General features: G+C 44.1%; 1 protein-coding gene and 1 long non-coding RNA gene across 9 annotated transcripts in view; both read right to left on the bottom strand.

Annotated features, from left to right (window-relative positions):
- LOC134547493 (uncharacterized) overlaps positions 1-11,660 on the bottom strand; it is a 74,677-nt gene extending 63,017 nt beyond the window's left edge. Inside the window, exons 1-3 of the long non-coding RNA XR_010079480.1 lie at positions 11,474-11,660; positions 2,875-3,035; positions 1,545-1,728 (exon numbers count right to left, since the gene is read on the bottom strand). This is a non-coding gene — a long non-coding RNA (uncharacterized LOC134547493). The remainder of the gene's footprint in view (positions 1-1,544; positions 1,729-2,874; positions 3,036-11,473) is intronic.
- A 3,689-nt stretch (positions 11,661-15,349) lies between these two features.
- BTBD3 (BTB domain containing 3) overlaps positions 15,350-20,962 on the bottom strand; it is a 54,094-nt gene continuing 48,481 nt past the window's right edge. For all 8 annotated transcript variants that reach the window (XM_063391519.1, XM_063391522.1, XM_063391520.1 and 5 more), the window contains one exon: positions 15,350-19,665. In XM_063391519.1, coding sequence (XP_063247589.1) covers positions 18,633-19,665 — 1,033 coding nt within the window. In that variant the 3' untranslated portion in view covers positions 15,350-18,632. The remainder of the gene's footprint in view (positions 19,666-20,962) is intronic.

Below are 20,962 nucleotides of genomic sequence, written 5' to 3'. Positions count from 1 at the left end.
ATGCAACATGCATGAGATGGTGCTGATAGGGAATATCTATTTCTCACTAAGAGTAAATCCCGGCAGGATGTGCTGTCCAAAGCACCAACGTTGGTGACGTGGAAGTAGGACATCTCTAAAAATAAACCTTTCTTAAGGAAGATAAAAAAAAAAAAAAAATCTGAGTCATATAGTCAATAAAGGATTACTAAAGAAAAAAATCCTCAGAGACTTAAAAAACAAGCTTATAACTAGACCCCTCTTAGTTAAAGTTGTTGTTTTCCAAAGAAAGCTCTTGAGGTAAAAGGAGTATCACTACAGAAGAAATGATTCTATTAGTTCATTTGTCTAATTAGAGGTTTAAGGCATGAGGACCAGCCACATTCTGGCTTGAAAGGTCAAATGTGAAGACTATGAGTAATTAGATTTGAGAAATTAGGCCAAAAGAAGTTCCAAAATTAGAGAGTGTTTTGATCAAAACTTTAAAGTATCTCTCAAGTAAAGCAAAGTTAATTAAATAAAGTGCTTCATGACTGATTAGAGTGTACATTTGACCATCAGTTTCATCTCACATTCTGCTACCCACCAGCTGGAAAGCTGAAGCGACCTTTTATAACTTCATTAGAGCTACCTTGTGGAACAATTTAATTGTATAAAACCTTATAATGCAGATGCACAAGTACAGCAGTACCAGCTGCCGGCTTCTGCTCCACTCCCCCTGCCATACACACTCCCCCACCGCCTGGGGACTGCCTTGAAGGAGGCTTAGCTGCAGGAGCAGGTGGAGTTTTCCTGCCTAACATCCAAAATGCAGAGTTCCAAAGGAGCAGGAGAGTCACGGGGCTTCCTAGGCCCAGATGCCACTGAGGGAACCTCCTGAGCAAAGTGCTTGTCTGACAATGAAGAGACTATTTTGGGGGGCTGGGGACTAGGTGAGTTAATACTGAGAGGACAGATTCCCACCTATCTAACTGCTTGAAATGATTTCTTTTGATTCTCTTTCTCAGAGAACTGCAAGGCTCTGGCACAGCAGTTCCCTCTCTAGCCAAAAGGAGGAAAAACCCTCGGCTAAATCAAGCATTTGGATTTTCAGGATGAAATGGCTTAGTGTCATCTTTGTGACTGGCTCCACAGCAAAGCAATGGAAGAAGAATGAGAAGCACTGCAGACAAGTGAGGTGACACAGCTCATCAACATGCAGCGCTCCGTGCCGTGCAGCACACTGGCAAGTGCATCACATTTGAATGGTACCATTTATCTTTATAATCTTTTTATTTTTTGCTAGATGTATTTTATTTCTTTCTTTGTCTGACCTCCAACTCCTCTGTCAGAAGTGGTACAGAGAATATGCAGCAAGAGCAGGGGCAGAGAGAAGTATCAATTTATATCCCAGTCTTTGTGACTAATCACTGAGTGGCATCTCTTCAGAACTAACAATCTCAGAAAAGTTCCCATATGTCCAAGGCTGACTCTGTGCACATTTGCTAATCAGCTTCAAATTATAATCAGGATATTAGAACACAACTTTGCAAAGCAAGTGGCTGAGAAGATCAGCAAATACTCACCAGTGAGACGAAAACAGATCTTTGGAGGGGAGAATCTGACTCCCATCAGCTTCTGGCTGACCAGTCAAACAGCCTGGGAAGGGACAGAGCCCTTGCAGAGGGACCGCACTGACAGGATCTCTCCCTTGTGACTGAGAACTGTGTCTGTCCTGTTTCCCTCCAAAGATAACCCTAAAATAATCACCTGCAATGCAGAATGGATGTTGTCCAGACAAAGTCCCCATGCCCTGACTGATGAAAGGATATATTTTTTCTTCTGTGAGTAGCCTCACAGAGAGGCAGGGTGCTGAGTGATTCAGCTCTGCTGCACAGCAACAGCAGCACAATATGCTTCAGTCCTGCCAGGCTGGCATCAAGCTGCCTTCTCGCCCTGCAGACCCACAGTGTGTGCCACAGGACTCCTCCAGCAGCCCCACAAGTGCAGCCCAGGGGCAGGCAGTGGCACAAATGGAGTGCAGGCACTCCGGGCTCTGTGGGCAGCAGCCTCTCCCCCGTGTGCATTCCTAACAGAGCTGATGCTGATGCTTTAAACCTTCCTTTCCTCCTGCTCTCAACTTGGTCCCTGGTTTCGGTGCATCATGGAGGCCTCTGCACAGGGAAAAGCAGGCGTAGATGTAGCTTACAAAATCCTCATTAAGACCAGAGTTTGATAGAGATAACAAGCCAAATCACTCCCAAACTTCTGCTTCTCAGCATTCAGCTTTAAGGATCACTTGATTTACAGCCAGAAAAACTACCTGCAGTGATATTGCTGGGAAACTAGAGCCTCCAGTCATATTTAGTTTCCATTTCAGCTACTCTGCATTGAATATTCCCCTTGGAAATCCAGAGGGCAACTACACTGTCTGTTACATGTGTTATATAAAGACAATCAGAATGAGCTATTTGGGCACTGACCTGCTTGATTTTATTTTCAGCATTTTCTCCTTCCCACCCCCCCCCCACACATTTGTGAAGCACGAAATAAATTCACCCCTCCTGACTCAGTTCTATTCTTTTTCAATGACAGAACATTTGAGGTTGGTAAGTGAACTGTGCTGGGCTGGGTCATGTTTTTAAATGAAGAAAAAAACACCCCACAACCCTGAAGCAGATTGATGTAATTTTGGTTTCATAGCTGACAATCATTTTTCATCATTGTTTCAAGCATGAAGGATTTAGCAATGGCTGCATAAAACTTCAGTGGCACAAACCTTTGATGTTCTGTCAAGCAGCTTTGCTTTTCTCCCTGTCACACAGACCACAGTCACAAATTACTCCCTGGCAATCCTAGGTAAGGATTATGAAGATTATTAGAAAAAGATGAGGTCTAAAGGGTTATTAGAAGTACCTTTGGGTTTCAGCAACACGCGAACACGCAATTGTATCCTTCACAAAAATCCTGATTTTCTTATTTTAATGTGCTGCTGTTTTTTCTCTCTCAACCGATCTCTTTGGTTGGGCATTTTCACCTCAGATTCCAAGTAATCAAACTGTCAGGAGCATCACCTCCTAAGAGAAAGCACAGAAACAAACAAAAAACCCCACACTAGCAATCTGCTTGTGAGCTGCAAACACATGCACAGAAGCTGAGCACAGCACGTCTCTCTGCAAGGACAGTTGTGCTGCTTGGAGTGTGACTGCAGGATAAAACTACGTTGCAATATAGAATTAGAATATAAAGTTCTATTTTATTTGGAACTACTGCCTTCACTAATGATGTGCTGTCTGTTTCCCTAGCTAGAAATTCAGGGTGATTTTTTGCCCTGGCTTGAGTTCCATTGGGCTGTCCTGAGTTTTCTTCTGGACACCCATCTAAATTAAACAGGTCAAAATGCAACTGTTCTGTCATCACAAGAGTTGGTGCTTAAAAATCCACATCGTATCCATTAAAGTCTTTCACCTAAACAATGTGTGCTCTTAGTTGGTTTTTTGGGGTTTTTTTGACCTGCAGTTTTACTTCAACAGCAGCATCTAAAGTTTACTGTATTTTGTATTTTGTGCCACTGGATTCTGTAGCTCCTTGGGGCATTCCCCTCGCTATTACTGCAGTTTTGGGGATGCAGCTCTCAGATCTTTGCTTCACGACTGCAAGAGATTTTTATCATGCAAACAGGCTTTAGCTGTAAAATGGGGATAACAAAACTTGTCAAAGTAATTGATCTGCCCAAGGTTATACAAGGAGCGGAGGTTAAATATCAGCATCTTCCTCAGAGCCTCAGAAATTAATACTGCAAATCATTACTGAGATATTTGAATTTTAGAATGATGCCTAGGCTCTGCTGCAAATGTTTTACAGGAGACTGCCCTATTTCAGTAATCTCTGATGCGATGTGGAAAGAACACAGAAGTATAACGAAGGGATGAGAAGGAAGAACGGGAGAAACTAGTAATAAGTCAAGAAATAGGCTTAGTTGTTTGTATGAGATTTGCAGATGAGTGTTTCCTAAGTATAATCATGTACAGACAGACAGGTATGGAGATCCTCAAAAGTGGGTAATTCACTCCAAATACCTCATATTTCAGAGCTTACAAGATTTAAAGTGACCTCTTCAAAGACTAGGCAGTGATGAAAGTTCAAATCAAACAAACTTTCCTTTACACCTTAAGAATTCAATGAGACTATACAAGCACCATTTAAGTGATTAGCTTTTGGTGTGCTAGTACTCTCACTCATTTCTCAGTATTTAATTATGAAATACCTCAATGAACTCCTCAGGATACAGCTACAACTCAAAAATTATTCACTGAAAAGAGCTGTTGAATAACATTTGACACACAGAGGAATCCATTTGTAGATAATCCTCTATCAGCAAAATTCATTGACTAAATTATATGTGGTTAATTATTCACCCATCTCTCACCACACAACTTTCCCTCCTCCCCTTTGACAAATTCCTAAAATGATCAAAATGCTGATCACAGCCCAACAGTTTATGCAGCCTCTTGCCTCTGTCTCCTTTCCAGTTCCTTCCCTCCAGCCCTTTAGCAAGCAAACCCTTCTGGTTCAGCAATTTGGCAAACCAGAGAAATTTGACTTGCAATTATACAACTGCTGCAAGGCACTCCAGTCAGCAGGAATGCCATCCAGGGGATTCGCAGCTGTAAAAATGCAGAGACAGCCGTCCTTCCCTACCACAGGAGTTCGATTGGAAATGCAGCCCTCAGTTCTGCATGCTTTGATTTATTGGAGGGAGAAGCAGTGTGAAAACACTGTCAGGCTTCTGCAGCCACTGAGATATGAGTGTGATCCATTCCTGTACATCACGCTCAGGAAAAGTGCAGGAATCCGGAAGGCTATAAATTAGAAGATCCTGGAGGTGTGGGGTGGGAGGAGGAATCAGAAGGGTAAATTTAGCTTGTGATTAGCTTTAAATCCTGAGAAACATTAAACAAATTCTGGTTGCTTCATGAATTACACCTTGCCTTTCCCAATTGTTCCTTTATTTGTAATTCTCCAGCACAAGTGCAGACCCAGACTCCCCCTGCTCCTTGGCTTGCAGCCACCTGGGCCAGCAGGATCTGCCTGCTTTGTTGTGCTCCATTTCCCACATATCTTCTTTAGAAACCCCTTATTAAGATCTTAGACCTGATGTATTTTTAATTCTGCTGTGAAATCCTTACTTAGGGAAGACGCTGCTTTGGCTGACGAGACCTTCTACCCATCTGTGGCCCTGGATTGTGCTCTTTCCTTCCTTTCTCTTCCCATAGTCCTACTTTTTAAGGGATCTCTTTTAGACTACAGAAATAAACTCTCTTTTCCCACCCCGTCTGCACAGTGCCTTATACTATTTATATAACAGCTCTTTCAGTATTAAAGGGTAAAACTGCAGCTACAAAATTCATGCTGCACAAGTTTCTAAACCTGAATTAGCTTTCCCTTTCTTGTGACAATCTGTAATAAATTCCATGGTCCAAGGCTTTGCTGACCATTCTCAGCCCTGAACTAGACCCATAACTTACTTCACATCGGATTTCTGGAGTAGGAGATTCTGTGTGATATTATGCACCCTATCCTAATCCTGTTTGCAGGTGATCCTCCTCTGCATTGACTGATCGCAATTAGCCTGAAAAGGTCTTCCTTTTGCTCCTGTCCTGCACATGAGCATGAAATCTCTGGAAATTCCCTGGAAAAGTATCACCACTCGTACCTATGGCTCCTCAGACAAAAGGGACCTGTCCAGCAGAGTATATTGGACTAGACCTTCTTAAAGAGTTGTCCTTTCGAGGCATTTCCCAGGGCATTTCCTGTGCTGATGTGGGAAGAGATGACAGGAGAGCCTCCAGTTTTGGGAGGGGCTATTGGCTGCAGCCCTTAACTAGTCACTTTACAGCTCACCCCCTGTAAGGCAGCTCTGTTCCATGTGGTAAACAGGCTTATTTATTCTTCTCACACCTCATTACTAATGCTTTCGATGTATCCTAAGTAGACAAGCAACCAGCTTCTGTCCTTGGATACCAGCCCAGTTCTCCTTGACTTCACCAGCATGCACAGACTATCTGAGGAAAGAATTCAGCTCAGTGTAGCATTTGCACTGCATGCTGGTTATTAAAACAGCCACCGGCTCCTGTTTCATAAGCAAAGATATAAAATCCAGGCCATTACATAAAAAGACTTCACAGAGCATTTACTTAGTTACAGCTACAACTTGCAGACCTCTGCTCACCTTCTGAAGGGGGAACAGGGGCAGCCCTGCTCCCCTCTCCTGCAGAGGTGCTGGAACAAACCAGGAGAAACATTGCCCACCCCACTCACTGCCTGGGCTCCAGTGGGAACTCCAGCTGAATTCTGTGGGCAGCAGGTGAGGAGGGGATTCTGCCCCTCTGCCGTGACCCCACCTGCAGGGCTGTGTCCACATCTGGGGTCCCAGCACAGGAAGAACATGGAGCAGTAGGAGTGAGGCCAGAGGAGGCCTCCAAGATGAGCAGAGGGATGGAGCAGCTTTCCATGAGGAGAAACTGAGAGAATTGGGGTTGTTCAACCTGGAGAAGAGAAGTCTCAGGGGTGACCTAACTGTGGTCTTTCAGTAACTGAAGGGAGCCCACGAGGAAGATGGAGAAGGACTGTTCACTAGAGCATGAAGAGACAGGACAGGGAGGAATGGCTTCAAACTGACAGAAAGTAGGTTCAGTTCAGATGATAGATATTCTTCCCTATTACAGTGGTGAGATTCTGGCACAGGTTGCCCAGAGAAGTTCTGGATGCCCCACACCTGGAAGTGTTCAAGGATGGGGCTCTGAGCAACCTGGGATAGGGGAAGCTGTCCACCTTTGGGGGACTGGAACTGGATGATCTTTGAGGTCCCTTCCAACCCAAAGCATTCCGTGGTTCTGTGATTCTGTGGCATGTCAGGAAAATCAATTTGAAATCTTGCAGCTGATCCAACTAACATGAAAAGGTGAGATGGTGCCTTCTTGTAAGACTGTGCTACAAAGCAGAGCGATTTCCAGTCCTCTCTCAGGTGTCCTGTGCCTCATTTCTTCATCTGTAACACAGGGCTAATACTTCCCTCACACACGGGTGATAGGGAGATGAAAGATGCTCAAGGATTAAGTACAGTCCATAAAAACATGACAAGCTTGATTCACTATAAGCTGGCAACCACTGTAAGTTTCAAAGGCAATTCCATTCACAGATTTTAGTGCTGTTTCGGAACGTTAATGTCTACTCTGCTTCTGCAGTTTGCTTTGTAAACCCACAGCTGTCAAATAGAAGTCATTAGGGGAAGTGGGGAGAAGCCAGAGTTTTTGTAAGGAGTGATCAGTAGCAAATTAATTCATGTTGGCTATGAATTTTGCATCAGTAGATTGCAGTGCCAATCCAGTTGTTATAAACAGTTTATATTCCCCCTCTGGCTATTGTTTTGAGCTGTCTGCAGATGCATACTGACCTCCCTAAATTGCTTTACAGGCTGTTAACATTGAAGAGATCTTCTTTGCAGCTGATAACCCAAGGCTGGAACCTCAGGCTAAAAGCTGACACGGGAGCTCATGTGTACCAGCTCACTGGAGCTGTGCTGATGCATAGCTGAGGGTCTGATTTGTAATTAAAGAACAACAACAAAAAAGACTCCTGAAAAACAATTGTGGGATGAAGGTGGAGTCTGCTATGGACCGATGGCCCTGGAGTTTTAGACAACAGCTTTTAAATTTTTCTGTGCATGAAAGCAGCCTGTCAGAGGTGTATGCTTCCATCATCTAACCAGTCACAAGCCATTGCCCACACACTTGTATCAACAAACAGAGCACAATATTCCAGGCTGAATTGAAAAGAAATTAATTCTAGCTAATTTACCTAATCCAGTCACAGCATGGCTCCAGAGACAATTTCATGAGCACACTCAAAGAAGCAGGAATGTGTGAACATCCCTAAAGCTGAGGATTGTCTGGGGTAACACACCTACTTCTGATGACTTTCCCAGCAACTAGCCCTCACAGAACTCATCCTCACCTGATACCACCAAAAAGCAAATGATGAGAGCCCTTAGACTAGAAGTCAATTGTAAAGAAAACAAAAAAGAAGGCAAATAGAGGCCCTCCTGACACTCACTGCACAGGGCTCCATGTCCAATAGCCAATAAAAAAATTCTTCCAGGAATCCTTTGTTCCACTTCCACTGTCCTTCATACTGCTGGTTCGAGGCACGCTGCAAACCTCTTCCTGCCAGAGCTTTAAACAATGCACACAACTGACTCCAACTTAGATTTGACACTTTTCCTCGAGATTAAATGGGCTACTTGCAGAGATAGACAACTCGGTAACTTCAAAGCTCCATGCCTTAGCTAACAAGAAACAAATTGCTTCCCCAGTGACTCCTCCCGAGGGAGTAATGAAGGATAAACCTGTGATATTTGCATTAATTCATCTTTAAACATAAAGCAGAATAGATTCTGTTTCTTTAATAAATTTCCACATTATTTAAATGGACTTATTTTAAAAGCCAACAACATGTTTGCTTTGGGAATATTTTGCATTTATATTTACCTTTTGGCTGGCGGCTCATTATATGGGAAGATCTGTTGGAACTCAAGCAGCTGAAGATTATAAAGATTCTAGAAAGGGTTTACATAAAGGGTTTACATCTGAGATTTCTTTGATTGTGGTTTTCAGCAATGTTACTTTTCCCCGTTTAGTGACATCTAAGGATATTGGGAATCTTCTGGTGGCAGAGGGCACCAGCCATCCTTGGCTCCAGAGGAGAGAGGGGCTTTGCTGCACCTGTCCTGATTCCTGCTGCCTACGGAGCAGGTTTGATCAGCAGGTACCAAAGCACTGCTGAGGGGTGGGATTTCACCCTCCCCTTTTGCAGTGGGGTAAATGAAGATATGGAAGAGTGAAGGGAACAGCAGAAGAAGGCTAATTTTTTTCTTGTTTGCTCACAATGAACACCACAGATAACAAGGTGCTCACTCGTCTGTTCTCTCCAGTTATGTCAAAGTGCTTTGAGACCATTATTCCTGTGATACCAAGTCCTGCTTTAGGATTCATTATCTAGCTACCCACACTTCCCTCTGCTGCCAGGGGAGCTCTGCAGCAGAGCAGCTGTAGAAGGGACCAGGCATCACCCCATGCACTGTCAGCATTTTAGCTTAACCTGACAGTAGAAGTGGACTTCAGTAAAATGCTGTCAGTGGAAGGACCTGAGGCACAACTCAGTTCTGGATGGGAGAGTGGATGCATGCACAAATCTGTGAGGCCGTGTAAGCTCAGATATCCGTCAAAGTCAAGGAAACCCTCTCTGGGGCTCAGCTCCTCTGGAGCCCAAAGAGCTCCCAGGCACTCACAGCATTGCTGTCCTGAGGAAACAGGGCTGCTGTGCTGTTCTCCTTGCTGACCCAGCCCCCAGCAGCAACGTGTGGTGTCACACGGTGTCAGCGGTGACACCCCACAGCTGCATCACTGCCAGCCTTTGTTTTAGCCTCTCATTAGCTGCAAGAAATTAGCTGTCACACAGAAATCCCACTGACTCACAATCCACAGCTTGGGAACGGTATTTGCTCAAAGACTCTCTTAAGGCATGAGGTTCTGTATTTTTTAATAAAGTTCACAACTGAATATGATGAAGTGGTGGGGGAAATCAATACTTTGGTCACTGGGTAAATACTTTTGAGTTCTTTACTGGCTTTAAGATTTACTGTTTAGCCACTCCAATTCGTATCACGTGCAAACGTTTCCTATATTAACAGGAGAAGAGTGATTTGTGGGCAGTAAATGGGAAACAGGACATCAATTTAACGGGGCCATTTGGGGTTAGCATAAAATGACAGAACAGCAGGAAGCAGTTAAAAGCTTCCCTCCCAGCAATCAAAGCCCTGCAATTCTGAGTCTTTTTCTCCAATCAAGGAGTGTATTGATGAGAAACCAGTTCTGATAATGACCTTTGAAAGACCTCATTCTGGCCTTCTGGTCTAAGTCATTTCTCTAACTATGGTGTCCTAATAGGAGCTCAGCAAATTCATGTCATCTACACAATCACTCGAGATGCATGAGAAAAGGCAGAAACCAAGGGTAAGAGATTTCTTTTCCCTTAACTTGGCTGATTTTTTTTCCTTTGAAGGCTCCTGATCTCAGCCTGAGTTACTGGTATTGCTTTTCCTGTGTGCTGCTTCCTCTCCTGTCTGTCCCAGCTCATCAACATTATGGATAGACCATCCTTACTAATTCATCAGTCCTCCTGTGACTCAATGCATGAGTTCCTTCCTGTGCTGCATATTTTTAAATCCCATTCTGTAAGGCTGCTCCTAGATCAAGTCACACTCACATTTCATTCCAAGCTTTATTTCAATTAATATCACTTTTTTGGCAGGGCTGAAAATAAACTCTCATTTTTCTTTCAAAGGCAGACATGGAGTGCGGAATGCCAGATTTCCTAGATGGGAAATGGTAGGTGTTTGCTCCAGTCCTGCTAATGTCAGGAGATGTATTTCATTACACAAAAATATACCTTCAACCAGTGACAACAAACCTGCCAGCACAGACCATGCTACTGGAAAATCAGAACAACACAGTAGCTTCCAGCTGATATTCCTGACCATTCCACAACCTGCTTTTAGAAAAGAAAATTCCTGACCATTCCACCACCTGCTTTTAGAAAAAAACCCTCCAGTTTTCAGTTGTGAGCCCCTGCCTGTTCCCAGGGCTCCAGAGCCAGTGATACCCACGATCACCGTGACTGCTCTGCTGGGGAGTTCTGCCTGTAAAATGGGATGAAAAATGACTGCCATGAGCTGGTAGGAGCCCCAACTTCTAAATATCTCATGTTGCACTTCAGTGGTTGTTAAAGCTCCTAATACCCGCTGAGAAACGCCGTGAAATGCTGACCTGGTCTGAACTCCCTCTGTCAGTTCGCATTTGTCCAAGCCCTCGGCAGGCATTATGCCAGATCTGGGATCATCCATCCCCCCGCAGCTGGCAGGAGGGTGGCACAGAAATCAGAGGCCATCCTGTGTGCCCCAGCTAACTCACCACAAAGGCAGCGTGGTGAGCCCGTGCCCGACTCACACCAAGACAGGACAAGGGTTTGATAAGGGAACACAGCACCCTGCTACTGCCAGCCTGGAAACACAGCGGGGTGCAGGGAAAGCTTCCTCTCCCAGCTGTGCCTCGGGACTCCTGCCCTTTGCCATCTCATCATGAGCCAACAAAGACCCTGTGTAGAGGGGTGAGGGAGAGTGCTCAATAGGACACTTACAGACTGTACTCGGAAATTATTTTCCTAAGCAGGGTCAACCAACCTGCTCATCTCCCCAGGCACTGAGGGGGAAAAACATCTTATGTAGCATATATTGTAAAGAAACTACCCAACGAAGCATGGAGGACAAAGGCAAAAACATGCATGGACCGTATTCTAAGGCAGCAAAACAAATTCTCCCTTTGTAGGGTCTGGGGAAGTCTTGAGCATAATCAACTTTTGAAAATCATTTAAATAGTTGTCATGACTCTATTCTTACCTTCTGTCTGTTGATTTGGCTCCCATGATGCCTGAATAGCTCTCCTGAAGCCAGTTTACTGTCTATTGTCTGTGCCTGATGAGAGCTGTTATTTCTGATTAGATACTTTCCCTCTGTATTCCAGATCCCTGCCCTTCATTTCTCTCGCTCAGCACATTTCTCCCTCAGCACCAGTGGCGTCTGATGCGAGTACCACTCCTGGCATGCCCTGGTGGGTAAGAACAAAAGCAAGAACATGTCACACCTTAGCCTAAGGCTGCAACCAAGGCACCATAACATCACACCTGGAAGTGCCTTTATGTTGTGCTACTCCCATGTTCTGGAAGTTCTGCATGATTTGGTATTTCTAGGCTAAGTACATTTCCACCATTCTTTTATTCGTAAAATGTCCCACTGCAAAAACAAGCCAGACATGCCAGGCTCCAGCTCTCTGTGAATTCATTTTATAGCATCACAAACAGGGGATTAAAGAATGGTTGTTCCATGTATGTTTTTAAGGTAGATGTGAGCCTTGCTCCCAACATCTCCCCTGAGCCCACTGGGACTACTGACTCTGGAAAGGCAGAGGCATAAATTAGCCTTTGCAGAATCACAACTCTTACACCCTACCAAAAAAGTGAATTACTGCTCATTTTCCCTTCTCAGCACAACCAGTAACTGACTGGAGAAAACTGAACTACATCTGTACCCACAAAAGAATTACCCTGCCTCTTCTGCCATGCTAGGCCAGCATTCAGCACATCCAGGGCAGTGCACCAAAACACTTGGGGTGTCCCACCCTCCCTCAGCCAGTCTTTTTCCACCAGGTGTTTCCAGCACCCCCAGTCTCAGCAAAAAGAGAATCTCTGGGCTTTGAGCACATGGAAGCCTCCAGCACAGAGTGGGAATAGGCATCTCAGGGGAGAAAAGAGCAGGAGAATCTCCCAGAACAACAAGAAAACAAAATGGGATTCTCAGCCGTGGAAAGTCACAATCACATGCCATTCAGCAGCCCAGGGCGTCGTGATACACCGAGGGTGCTGTGATACAGGATCCCAGTTCTTTGGCTCACAAAATCACCTTGCTCACCACAGCTGTGTCTGGGAGCCTCCACCACTGCCTTCACGCAGGGGGTCCCCAGGGCACTTTGTGCTTCCAGTCCCTCTCAGCTGCTGAAGCGTTTGACACCACGCTCAGCACGTGCTTGCTGTCAGCACGGGGCAACACGAGGTGTTTTGCCCTCAGGGAAGTGGAAACCCTTCCTCTCTGCACAACCACAGCAGCCCCACTCAGGTTCCTCTCCACGCAAGCCCCTGGTTGTTGTCAGGCTAAAACCAGCCATGGCTGTTTTTGAAATGATGGTGCTCCCCAAGCGGCCTTAACATCCCCACAAAGCTTTAAAATGAGATCTAGAAAATTGCACTTGCTACTCTCTGTTCAAGTGTAAACCCCATTGGACCAGGGTGAAGGATCCCTGAAGGCCAACTATGTTATCTTTTTCTATAGAAAACAATTAGAAAGCTGATTTTAAAATGCCACAATTAAAGGCTTAATATAAATGAATATCTGATGCTATCAACAAGCACACAGACTTCAAGAAGCTCTTTCAAAATACCAATGCCTTCAAGCAAAAAAGCTGGCTTTGTTTTTCTTCATGGTAAAGGGACTATGGGCAATTGGCACACACTTTCTAATCTTAAAAGTACTTTATCTGTGCTATGCTATCTTATGTGCTGTGAATTCTATACACAGATTGTAAAAATATACATAAAGCCTTGTACAAATTTACTGTTCTGTCTATAGATTCATGGCTGAAGATAAAGCATTCTAGCAGAAAAGCTTGGGGGCAGGCACACAAAATCTGATGAGCAGGAGTTCTGTAAAATTTAATAGAAACATTTCTACCTTTATTTTAGATAATCAGATTACAGTGGGATTTCAAAATTAATTTCCCTTTCTTTGGCAGTTTTATGTTATGTTTTGGGAATAATCATACAAAATGAACACTACAAATGAAAACCCTGGGTTTATTGAGGTCACTAGGGCAACTCCTACTGATTTGAATTGGGCCAAGGCCTCATTTTATGAGGAAGTCTTGGGGAGAAAATAAATTCAGACTTCTAGAAACAGAGCAGCACGCCAAAAAGCATTTTCCTAATTTTATTTTGAACATGGTCACACCGCCATCTGAGAAAGCAGCCCCTTTCATTGCCTCCAGGAAATCAGCAGGTACTCCTGCTGCCACTGATTCCCTGCAAGCATGGAAGGACAGGCTGGCTTTCAAATCTGCTGCTTTTTGCCATGGCCAAATACTGCTGGTGGGCTCAACTCCCCATCGCGTCTTGCCCCAGGCCAGGATCTCAGCTTCCACCAAGTGCTGGGCTTGGGAGGCCCCAAAGGCTCTCTGAGCTTCCTCAGGCTTGTCCTGCGCTGTAGGACAGCTACTGCTGTAGGCCAGGAAATGCTAGGTTCCTACACTTGAGAGCTGAGTATTCAGAGCCTGTTTCAGACAGGATCTTGCCCTCGTGAGAAGCAGCAGCCATGGGCTCCTGAGGAGTTTGTAACTACGTGGGAACAGGGAGCCTTCTCCGAGCAGGATATTACCTGCTAGACAAACAACTGAGTGCACCTCTTGGGGTCTAATTCCTCTCCAGCCCAGAAAAATCCTAGCAGTTTTTCCTTTCACTTCAAGCTTCTTTTTTTTGCTGGCACAAACACACACATGCTTCTCTGGCTCACCAAACCCGGTGCAATAGGCTGACACTGCTCTCCCTAAAATCAATTTCCAAAGCAAGTGTCCTATCACTCCTGTCACATTTCAGGCAGAAGCAAAGGAGAAGGTCCCTCTGGACGAGACAGGCCATCCTTTATTCATCTTTTCCACCGCCTGTTCACCAAAGCATCTGAGGCTGCCAGCAGCACCAATCTCCTCTGCTACACCAAGCTGGGCTGTTGCTGCCAGTGTGGTCCTTGCTGCACCAAATCACACTGATACCCACCACACATTTAAGAGCTGCTGTCATGAGTACAGTACACGGCATAGGACAGTTCCTGCTGGAAGTCAGCTCCAAATGAGAAGTCCTGGGCATGTAAGAGAACTTGGATCAAGAATGGAGCAGTGTGGTGCCAAGTACTGAAGTAAGAATTCTAGAAAGACAACTTACCCCAAGTGGCAAATTTGATGCCTGTAAACATGCGTCAGTCAGAATTTTGGATGAACTCTGAAGGTTTTGGTTTTTTCTGGGGTAGATTTCCTCAGATTTCCATATCTCTCTATCAGACTGTATTTTTTGTCATTAGCCAGTAATAGGTCTTGGAGATGGACATCATGGATGTGATGCTTCAGCTTCACTGACCTTAAAAGTCAGTGAAGTAATTTAAAATGAAGTCTCAAATCTCCTGGAAGAAAACTGTTAATACTCAGAATTCTGAATAATATTATATAATTAACTTTTCAGCAGAGAACAGCCTCTTGGCACTAACCATGTCCTTTCTGATACATCAGAGACTGAAAAGCATGGCCTTTCCTGTGCCAACTGTCTTCTAGAATAAACAAGAGACCCTCCCCCTTCATCTCCACATGCTTAATAATATTAATAGAACATGAAAATATTAATGCTAGTAGACAAGGTCTTTCATAAAGCACATAAATGAATTCATTCACTCTAGCTCATTAGCTTAATCGTCAACCTTTTTACAATGTAACTGATTAACATTTTCATTGTTCTTCCTTGTTTTTTCCTTAGACTTTTGCTTCTTTGGGGATCAAAAGATCTCTGAATGCATAAGCTCAACAAATATCCCTGCACAACTGCACAACAATAGGAACTGTTCAAAGAGATAACTAAGTAAGGGCTTTCACAGCTCATGCTTCAAAGATACTGCAGGAAACAACCATTTAAGAATCATTTTTATTTTTATGTTTTACGTGATTATACACATTCATGAGTCCAACAAGATCTGCACTGTGACATTAAAGATACAGTACAATAACATTCAACATGAGGTACTTCATATATTTATATATATCTGTCCTTTATAAATAATGCTGTAAGCCTGCTAAGGTCGAACACTGCTTCAGCACAAATGGCTGCTGGGACCTGAAGTGAGCCGAGTTTATCACAACAAAAAAACAAAACCCAAATCAGTTCAGTGCAATAAGTGTGTAGAAATTAAACAGTTTACTTAAATACTATTTTAGATATGTAGAAAGTATATTACATTATACTCTCTTATCACAGATTCCTTTCACCAGTAAATCAAAGGTACAAGTAGCAAAGACAGCCAGGAACAGTTTAGACAGAATCTGTGAGGTGATCTCTATCAACATAACGTTTACATTCCAGGCTGATATGGCTGATGCTTGCAGAATGTCAATCAATGCATTCAAGCTTGGGTGCTTCTGCTGAACCAACCAAATCCACATTCAGACACTACTGAAGTGCCCTGATGTCCTAAGGTGAGTGGCACTAGTCACCTTCTTACATCCCAGGACTTGTTAGCATCACAAAGTGCTCAGAAACAAGTTGTGCTGTGAGCATCCAAAGGTGTTTTGGGAGCCTTTGTTTGATCACCCACACTAGAAACCTTTCCCTGCACCAGCTCCTAAAACCTGGAATGGACTCAGAGGAATTAAGATAGAGGTTGCTTTCACCCTACTTCGTCAAAAAGACTTCATAAAAGAACCAAATAAGAACAATTAAATAATAGCTCATTTTCTACTTATTACAGCTACAGAGCATTCTGATCTCTGAACTTCTCCTCCAGCCAGTGAACCTAGCAGATACGCCACCTTTATTTGCAGGTAAGTCAAAACAAAAAATAAATTAGAAGTGAGAACTCGAGACTAGTTCAACCAATGCAGAACTCTCTGACTTGTCCCACCAGCTGTGGCACATGTTTCTTTTACCAAACAAATTGGAATGCAGCTCGCTGCTCACCACAAACAACCTGTCAATCTGCTCATCACTCGGAGTAATTACATCTGCATCAGCCACTTGCTGTATGAAAACTTAATCAGCTGATTACCATCTTTCTCTGCTTTGAAATCTATCTAAATAAAGGGAACTGCTGCTCAGATGTAGTCTAAAAGTAGGTGACCGTTACCTCATCACGATCTCAGATTCCTTTTTATGATCTCTTCAGCAACTCTTTCTCCACTCCATACCATCTACACTCTTGTCTATTTTCAGCTGCAGATCTAAATATAAATAACTGGAGGTTTTTTTAAATCTCTCCCTGGGAGTTTTCCATGGAGCATTCTGTTTAGATTTCACGAACAGCCTGGATTATGTACATCTGTTACAAAAAACAAAACATTTTTTAAAGTATTTTGAGGGTATTTACATTTCAGAAAGAGCGCTGCTTACACACACATGTATGCATGTATACAAAACATTAAACGCTAAGATGGATAAAAGGCATAAATCCTGTGGGGTACTTCTTTACCTGGCTCTCTTTTTATTACCTAGAGAAGATCTGGGCTTTGGCCATAAAGTGTTTGATGACTACACTCCAGTTTTCCTTACTTCAGACGGTATTTTGGACACTGCAAAGATGTATTTTGGCACTTTCCAACCATCAAGCAACACTTAGAGTAATAGTATTAAACTGGTAAGAAGTCATATGAGAAAAACATTTTTACTGCAGAACTGACAAGTGAATTTAGGGTTGTGCTGCATTAATGCGTTGATATACTGTAACATTCATCCTCAGCCGGTCTAAAGAATCATTTGGTCCTCTCAATTTAAAGGTAAGCAACAAATAGAACCCACTTTGAAGGCGAAGCAAGAATGAGATGCTTTACAATAGGCAGTGTAGCCTTTGAGGAACCACTGCCCCAGTGCAGTGATGAAGGATTTGCTCATGTTTCAATAGTACCTGTAGCTCTTATTTATTCTGGTTTCCTTCCCTGATACAAGGAGTATCCCTCTTACTTCTGCAAAAATGACACAGACACGTAACAGGAAGTTTTGGGGAAAAAACTCAGGCAAGGAAAAGGTTCTGCACCACATAATCCTCTGACTGATGTGTAGCCATAAGCAGTTGCAAGAGCTCCAACAATAATCCATTAGAGGAGACTTCCTCCCCCTCACTGCTATCTGATGGTGTACACTAAATGTAATAAGACCCCAGCTGGGAATTTTCTGTCTTTGTCTGAATTTCAACTGGCAATAAAAAGAAAAAAAATCTCATATTACAGAAAAAAATCCAAGTCAAGATTGATACATTCTTTTGTTCCTCTAAAATCAGCCTCTACCATATTTAGGAAGAAGAAAAAAACCCCCACCCAAAACAAACAAAAATTTATCCTGCATCAGATGAGTGACATAAATTCCCATTTATTTAGCAAGGGTTCAAAGAAATGCCATTTAAAGAGCAGATCAACTCCAATGCAGCCAAACCTGGGTCGTGGGAGTAGAGTTTCAAGAGCTGCATACACTTGAACATGTGCAAGTACTTCCTTGCCTTCAAGGTGGGATTCCTAGAAAAGAAGTCTGAGGGTAGCCTGCCAAGCCCACATCCCTTCCTCACTGTCAACATGTGAGGGGACTGGGGACAGGGTCAGTATGCCACAGAGCTTCCTCAAAGATGCTTCCTTCTCCCCACGTTCCCCTGGAGCCATCCCAAACAGTTGGCTGCAGGAGAACCTCACAGGATGAAGGTTTAAACTCACGCTTTTTCTGTTCATAACTGAAGGACTTCTTCCAGCCCCCATGGTCAAAAGCAGCTTGATTTACTGGAATCTCTAAAGCCTGCAGAGCAGACAGCAGAGAGAGCTACAGAACAAGGCTCTTCATTTTCTATCCCTACAGCCCAATACAAGCAGAAAATGGAGAAAGAGAAAATGGATCAATGAAGACAGTGTTTAGTGAGATACAAGAGGGGGACGTCCTCTGGTGATTGACAGGCGCACCAAAGAAAGAGTCAGCACCACCAGCAAACAGGCACCCCTCTTACAAAGCCTTTAAAACTCGCTTGTTTCTACGAGCTTCCAGTTTAAATATTACACTTAATCACCAACGATGCTACAAGTACAGCAAGCCAGGAACTTGCCCACAGCATTTAGTTACATATTCCCTGTACTGATCACATATCTGCAGATAAAAACCTAAGTGTCAGTAGGCCTGAGCCAGACAGGTTCTTCATAGCAAAATGCTTTGTATCCACACACTCCCATTCAAGCGTAAAATATGAGTTCGGGAATTTGTCCTCCCTGTACCCCCGTGCCATTTGTACTGTCCGAGGAGCACTGAAACTGCACAGTCACCTTCCCACACTGAACTTCTGTCATTCCTTCCTGTCCAAAATAGCTGAGTTCGTTACCATCCAGAATCACGCTCGCCGTGTAGAAGGTGTCGGGCTCAATCTGCACCGGGTACTCAAACCACACGGGAAAAGTGTTACTAGAGCCATCCGAGAAGTATTTGCTCAAGTTCTGGCCCAGGATAACCCCCTGTCGCTTCAGTTCGATCTTGGCGCTGTACTCTGCCGACCCGCAGCTGGAGCCGTAGAGCCCAAAGCCGGCGATGAACACTCTCTTATCGACGGCGAACTGGATGCTGTCGCAGCGGCCCCGGTAGCGCCACTGGTTGCTGCGGTACGCGCACGACTGGAAGCGGTGGCAGCGCTGAGGGACGAGGCCCTTCCGGGGCTTGCTGACAAACTGCAGCTCCGGCTTTTTGGCAGCCGTGTACCACAGGAAGATGTCGTTGGTCTCGTTGAGGGTCAGGATCCCAGACTGAGCGGCGCCGTTGGCGAAGTCGTCGAGGGCCATGGTAGGGATGCGGATCAGGTAGAGAGCCTTGCCCAGCACCTTGCGCTTGTTCTCTATGGTGGCCGTCAGCTCCTGTCGCTGGCACTCCACTTCAGCCCAGTTCAGAGCTGCCTCGAAAACAACGATTTCTTTGGCATTCAGAGTCTCCCTTCGGAGAATGCTTTCAAGTGTCTGAAAATCAATGTCACAGAAGCCCTCAGACTTCAAAGCGAGCTCAGCTTGGGCATCAATCACTTCCCAGCAGCGCTGGGTCAGGTCAGGTTCCTCGAATAAGCAGCTCTGGGAGAGCAGCACGCAGGCGTTCTTTGCGCTCAGGCTTGTCTCGAGGAAGTTGACGCAGGCGCGGGCCAGGTGAGGGACGATGTACTTCTTGGCAGCATAAAGAGTGGCCAGGACGGTGTCTGCGGCCAAGTCGATCTCATCACAATAGATGTACCTGAAATAAAGCACACGGCTGTAACGCTGCTGCTTAACGCAACACCAGTTTGCCAACAACAAACTCACACAAAATCAGAAACAGAGAATATTTAAATGGCTCCATAGCAAACCAAGCAGTGCTTTGGGGAGTATTGATTAAGACCAAGAAGAAAGTACAAGAAAAAAATTCAGCACTTATGTCAAGACTATGGAAGAGAACGGGCTTAAATCTAAGGTGAATCAAACTTTTAATTTGGGGTGCATGCAATGAGACCATTGTTTAAAAACAGTGACCCCTGCAGCGGTGTGCTCCTTCCACACAGGCCTTGGCTTCCAGGCAGGAGCTCCTGCAGGGCTGCCTCACTCAGCTACCACAGCAGTCTGGAACGTGTGTTATCAAGAGTCCCAAGAACACGTCCCCTGATGGTGAACCGTGGTTTACTGAGGTGTATGCACAAACACAGGATTGGTAACAAGGTTGTAGGGAGTAACTAGGTAATCTAAGAAGAGAAATGCTATTCAAATATATAAGGTGCTATCTATTTCTGTAACTGCTGGGTTGGGTTTATTTGGAGGCGGCTTTTTTGTTTGGGTTCATGGTTTTGGTTGGTTTTTTCAAAGGGTGATGAAGCATACAGGAAATGGAAGATTTTCAGGTTTTTAATGCTCACAACATCCTAACTCAACAAGCGCAGCATTTTCACTCAGTTGTACTGCATAAGGATGAAAAAAGCTTTACTGCTATGGTAGTGTGGTGGAAGAGACGAAGGTGAAATTCTATTTATGTGACTAAACTGCTGGGATTCATTGCTCAGAGAAATGAAGCATTGTACAGTTTGTTCTTTTCAATATCTCATGCTTCAGGGCCCCATTTGCAGCTGGTGAATGCAATGTGCTAAAACCATGCCAAATGCAATTTCACTCTTCACAGGGATAAGCAAGTCTTGATGGTTATGGCTGATAAAAGTGTCTTCCTCCAGAAAAGCTAAAGTTGTATGCAACCCTGTACTAATTAAATTTTTCTAGTTAACAGGTTTCCCTACACAATGAGTTTTCTGCAGAACAGATGTGCCTATAAAGAGAATTAGTACCTACACTGATGTGATAATAGTTGTAAATAACTATTTGTATTTTGGCAGCTGTAAGATAGTATCCTCCATGTCACACTTGGAAAGCACACACAGAGGAGATGTTGCTCCAGCAATATAAAATCTAAGAGGTTACAGAGAAAAAGAAAACTTATACAGAGATAAACCTATTTTTAGTCTTTACTACTTGGTTTCAGCTTACTTGTGAAACCAAAGAATCAACCTGCA

This window comes from Prinia subflava, chromosome 2, assembly GCF_021018805.1.
Source record: "Prinia subflava isolate CZ2003 ecotype Zambia chromosome 2, Cam_Psub_1.2, whole genome shotgun sequence".
Lineage (NCBI taxonomy): Eukaryota > Metazoa > Chordata > Aves > Passeriformes > Cisticolidae > Prinia > Prinia subflava.
The sequence above is the reverse complement of the archived record's forward strand: the minus strand, read 5'-3'. Positions and strand labels throughout refer to the sequence as shown.